At 44.5% G+C, this 5,801-nt stretch overlaps 1 protein-coding gene across 1 annotated transcript in view; it reads left to right on the top strand.

The window, feature by feature from the left end:
- The window catches only part of LOC143034366 (uncharacterized), a 30,653-nt gene extending 25,358 nt beyond the window's left edge, over positions 1–5,295 (top strand). Inside the window, exon 2 of the mRNA XM_076200322.1 lies at positions 794–5,295. Within this exon, the coding sequence (XP_076056437.1) occupies positions 891–1,802 (912 nt within the window). The 5' untranslated portion in view covers positions 794–890 and the 3' untranslated portion in view covers positions 1,803–5,295. The remainder of the gene's footprint in view (positions 1–793) is intronic.
- The last annotated feature ends 506 nt before the right edge of the window (positions 5,296–5,801 follow it).

Below are 5,801 nucleotides of genomic sequence, written 5' to 3'. Positions count from 1 at the left end.
TTCAGTGCCCGGCCGGCATCTTAAAAAAAAAGAAAAAAAAAAGAAAAAAAAAAAAATCGTATCCCCCGTGCAATATAAATACGATGCAAACATATGATACAAACCTGGCTTTGCTTTCACATGATAAGTATACAGTACCATTCCACTGGCTATCATGTCTCGCACCCCCAAAGTTAAGAACCACTGGTTTTGGGAGACATGATCCTCTCCAGAGTCCATACCTGGAGAACTATGAACATACGTCACTGGCACAATAAATAAACAAATAAATAGATGATTAAAAAATAAAAATTCTAATTTTGTTAAATAAAAACACTGACCTTCCCGATCTATGGGAATAAAACTTTATGCAATTTTGTGTGTGGGTCTGTTTTTGTCGAGAGCTTATGTGGGAACAGTCGCCGGTTGTCTGGTCTCGTGTGAAAAGGGTGGAAATCCTGGGCCGAGCTTTGATGACAGGGAGACTGTTCTTTCTGACGTCTTTCAGGCACTGTTGTTGGTACTTCCCTAGTTGTTATTTAAACGAAGAGTAATAATATATATTCCTGTAAACGCCATCACCTATAAGTGTGTGTGTGTGTATATATATATATATATATATATATATATATATATATATATGTGTGTGTGTGTGTGTGTATGTGTGTGAAGACGAGTATACGAGCCTGGCCAGTTTCATGTCTTTTCTTGTAGAGCAGTTTGTTCGAGACCCGCTTCTCCTCGAAGGAGGAAACATAGCATTGGGGTCGAGGGTGACCCTTGCTAGCTAACTACCCGTTGTTCTCTGTTGCAGGTTGCCCAGGCTGCTTTTTTCTCCCTTCGGAAGGTCATAAGACCTTCCCTCACCGAAGTCTCCCGCAGGCGCACAGATTTGAACCACGCACACCGAAATGGCCCCAATCTTTATGATTAAAGATACTACGACGTCACTCGTCAAGATCCCTGGCAGCGGGTGGGATCCTAAGGCCTCCAACCTAAGCCTCAACCTCGCTCGGCAGATCGGGAACCGGGACAGCTTTCCTGCAGATGTGACCAGTGACATAGTTCGGTTCTCCCAAGGACATACAGCCCCGGCAAACATTGTACAGCTAACTCGTGCATTAAGGACGATCACGTCCCAAAGGAGGCTTTCGCCAACCAACCCTGCAGAGGCTCCGAGAAGGGCAGCGTCGACCCCACCGCCAAATAATCCCGAGAGAGAGGAGAGTACTCCCGTCGCAGAGGGCGCGAATGAGGCGTCGAAGAAGCGAACTCGCGACGGTGCTTCTGCAGGAGATGCGGTGGTTCCTCGAGATGTCAAGTCTCCAAGGGTGGTCAACGCCAGGGCCAGGACAGTGCCTCCCCCTGAGACCTTAGGGTCGACCGATGTGACAGCCTCTTCTGATGGACCTAACACTGTAGCGATAGCGACAGCGGCTGCTGAAGGAGGTGCCACCACTCCTGAGCAAAACCGTCACCACACTGTATTTGTCGTGGTGGGAACACAGGAAAGCCCTCGACAATCTCCTGCCGAAGGGAGGACCTCACCAGTCCAGCATGGCCAGGACTGTTCTGCCGAAGAAGCTCTGGCAAGTGAAAAGGATGGGAATTTTGTAGACATGGAGGTCCCCAGTGAACTAGAGAGGCTGAAATGTCGCTTGCGTGAGATGGAGGAGAAGGCAAAGCAAGACGAACTGGAGAGGAAGCGGCTGTGTAGAGAGAATGAAATTTTGAACAAGAAGTTGGCTACGGTCAAGGAGATCTTCCGGGACAAGGGGAAACTAAATGCAGTGCTTCATTATCTTAAGATAAGATTACATTAAGGCCGTGCTTTTATAACCTTTCGCCACTCGTGGCGAACACTTTCTTCCAATTAGAGTTTTACTAACTTCATTAACTGTATTTTCAAAAGTCACATGTAGATTTTGTAGATTAAGTCTGGTAGCTAGATAATAGGAAGTTGTTTCATTTGGAAGAAAGTGTTCGTCACGAGTGGCGAAAGGTTAAAAAGGTGCGGCCGACAGTCAACATACTCGTCCCCACAAATGTGCCCAGTCAAGGGCATACTGATAATAGGAGTGAACTCTATGGTGTGTTCTACTGAACCATGGCTCGGCCCGATGTGTTACTGTCAACGAATCCTGTATTTTGATGCACTATAGCTGATATTTTTTTATATTTAAGGGGACGTTACAGCACGTGTTTGTCACTGCATATACCACACAATTATCTGAGGACCACGTACATACAAAATTAACGCAATGTCCGCGTACATGTATGCGGACTCCCCTTGCGTGCTTGTAAGACAATTCATTAAAAGTTTTGCGCAATGTTTTTAGGTAACATTGAGCGAGATCTTTACCTCCCACAGACCACCGTGGGCGCTTGGGATACTTTTCCGAGATGTGGCTTCGGCCGCATGCTTGTAAGATAATTCATTAAAAGTTTTGCACGATGTTTTTAGGTAACATTGAGCGAGATCTTTACCTCCCACAGACCACCGTGGGCGCTTGGGATACTTTTCCCAGACGTGGCTTCGGCCGCATGCTTGTAAAACAATTCATTAAAAGTTTTGCACGATGTTTTTAGTTAACATCGAGCGAGATCTTACCCTCCCACAGACCACCGTGGGTGCTTGGGATATTTTCCGAGATGTGGCTTCGGCCGCATGCTTGTAAAACAATTCATTAAAAGTTTTGCGCGATGTTTTTAGGTAACATTGAGCGAGATCTTTACCTCCCACAGACCACCGTGGGCACTTGGGATACTTTTCCCAGACGTGGCTTCGGCCGCATGCTTGTAAAACAATTCATTAAAAGTTTTGCACGATGTTTTTAGTTAACATTGAGCGAGATCTTTACCTCCCACAGACCACCGTGGGCGCTTGGGATACTTTTCCCAGACGTGGCTTCGGCCGCATGCTTGTAAAACAATTCATTAAAAGTTTTGCACGATGTTTTTAGTTAACATTGAGCGAGATCTTACCCTCCCACAGACCACCGTGGGCGCTTGGGATACTTTTCCCAGACGTGGCTTCGGCCGCATGCTTGTAAAACAATTCATTAAAAGTTTTGCACGATGTTTTTAGGTAACATTGAGCGAGAACTTTACCTCCCACAGACCACCGTGGGCGCTTGGGATACTTTTCCGAGATGTGGCTTCGGCCGCATGCTTGTAAAACAATTCATTAAAAGTTTTGCACGATGTTTTTAGGTAACATTGAGCGAGATCTTACCCTCCCACAGACCACCGTGGGCGCTTGGGATACTTTTCCCAGACGTGGCTTCGGCCGCATGCTTGTAAAACAATTCATTAAAAGTTTTGCGCGATGTTTTTAGGTAACATTGAGCGAGATCTTTACCTCCCACAGACCACCGTGGGCGCTTGGGATACTTTTCCCAGACGTGGCTTCGGCCGCATGCTTGTAAAACAATTCATTAAAAGTTTTGCACGATGTTTTTAGTTAACATCGAGCGAGATCTTATCCTCCCACAGACCACCGTGGGCGCTTAGGATATTTTCCCAGACGGCTTCGGCCGCATGCTTGTAAAACAATTCATTAAAAGTTTTGCACGATGTTTTTAGTTAACATCGAGCGAGATCTTACCCTCCCACAGACCACCGTGGGCGCTTGGGATACTTTTCCCAGACGTGGCTTCGGCCGCATGCTTGTAAAACAATTCATTAAAGGTTTTGAACGATGTTTTTAGTTAACATCGAGCGAGGTCTTACCCTCCCACAGACCACCGTGGGCGCTTGGGATATTTTCCGAGATGTGGCTTCGGCCGCATGCTTGTAAAACAATTCATTAGAGGTTTTGCACGATGTTTTTAGTTAACATCGAGCGAGATCTTACCCTCCCACAGACCACCGTGGGCGCTTGGGATACTTTTCCCAGACGTGGCTTCGGCCGCATGCTTGTAAAACAATTCATTAAAAGTTTTGCACGATGTTTTTAGTTAACATCAAGCGAGAACTTATCCTCCCACAGACCACCGTGGGCGCTTGGGATATTTTCCCAGATGTGGCTTCGGCCGCATGCTTGTAAAACAATTCATTAAAAGTTTTGCACGATGTTTTTAGTTAACATTGAGCGAGAACTTTTACTACCACAGACCATCGTGGGCGCTTGGAATACTTTTTCCCAAGCATGCTTGTACAACAATTCATTTAGAGTTTTACACAATGTTTTTAGGTAACATTGAGTGAGACCTTTTGCTTACACAGACCACCGTGGGCAACAGAGGAGTCTTATGTGGCTCCGCTATCTCTATCTCTATTTATCTATTTTCTTCCATCCGCCTTCCTCTAAAGCATCCATAAATCTTCAGCACAATGTTTTTGGTTGACATTGAGCAAGATAGTTTTCCTTCTACCCCATTATGGAAAACGGCTTCATGACATTGGCCAAATCTGTGATCTTTGTAGACATCTTCCCAAGGCATCTGGAGTTACAAAGGTGGAATACAGACGGACTTTTCAGTCACCTTAGTACAGTAAGGATTCTCACTGTACCACATTCTCAACTGTAATCTTGCTCTTAGCATAGGCATGAAGAGTTGTAATTCTTGGAATTCTTTTTTATTCCTTTTGTTATATGCTCAGCTTCTGGAATCGTTATCTTTATGTTGAGACATTTAAACATGAACTGATCAAGTAGAGAAGCAAAGTCCGTAATACTGAGTATTATCGTGTTGCGGATTGATAAAAACAAGTTCGTTCAAGCTGCAATGATGAATATTGCTAGTGACGGATTATGCCTTTGGGATATGTTATGAGGTCGTTTTCTTGAAAATCATATGTGCTTGAATGTGTTTAGGTCACATTTAAGTGATCACTTGCTACAAAAATCCAGCAAGTGTTGAAATTTTTCATTACTACTGAAATCTAAAACATTAATGACTAAGTATTCGTACGAATGATTGAAACGGTGAATTTCCATTAAAAAGAACTGCGAGATTCAGGCTTAGTCGAACTAACACCAACTATAAATAAGACTTATTCCAACATTTTCTAGAGTGAAGATTGTATAATAATGTTGACGCATGTCTTGAGCTGTACAAGTTGGTCACAAGCTGTGCTGCTTTCAGGACTCGTACAAAGTTTTAAGATGCGTTTGGTTCGCTTCTTAGTATAACTTTGTTCTCGGAACATTAATCATCATCTATATCCATAACGGTCAAATTCGGATTCGAAAAGATGTAGGTGATCAAAATTAGATTAGAAGAAAGTTGCATTGTGGACTTGGTATACGCGGTAGTACATTATCTCTTAAGCAGGCTTAGTTGAAAGCAACAGCAAATTCAGCGCTGATAATTTTTTTCTTCATATTGTCCGACTTCCTTATAGCAAGGGGTAAAGGAAAGAGTAGATTTTCTATTCCGGTCATTATTGGCTTGACGTTTCGACTCTGCCTGAGTCATTATCAAAAGACAGATGGAATAAATGCATGGGTTTATGTAGTACAAAGATGCAGAAATAGAGCGTGTGATTGGCTGGAAGGATGACCTTTTCTCGTCCCTTCATGGTTGAGAGGGCGGGACAGTTTTCCACGTACGCTCATTGGCTGGCTTGTCCGTTCTCTCGAGCCTCGCATACCGGGTCTGTAGCGTGATGTTTTCCGTCCTGCCTCGGGGTTTGCCTCTCCTGAAAGGCTTAATACTTGGGAGTCTGAATTCCCACCAAGACGCCCCTACTTACTCCCAAGTATTAAGCCTTTCAGGAGAGGCAAGCCCCGAGGCAGGACGGAAAACATCACTCTACAGACCCGGTATGCGAGGCTCGAGAGAACGGATAAGCCAGCCAATGAGTGTAAGTGGAAA

The sequence above is a fragment of the Oratosquilla oratoria genome, chromosome 17, assembly GCF_046742065.1.
Source record: "Oratosquilla oratoria isolate Oo_2021 chromosome 17, ASM4674206v1, whole genome shotgun sequence".
Classification (NCBI taxonomy): Eukaryota; Metazoa; Arthropoda; class Malacostraca; order Stomatopoda; family Squillidae; genus Oratosquilla; species Oratosquilla oratoria.
Note: the sequence above shows the minus strand (reverse complement) of the source record. Positions and strands in the feature narration are given on the sequence as shown.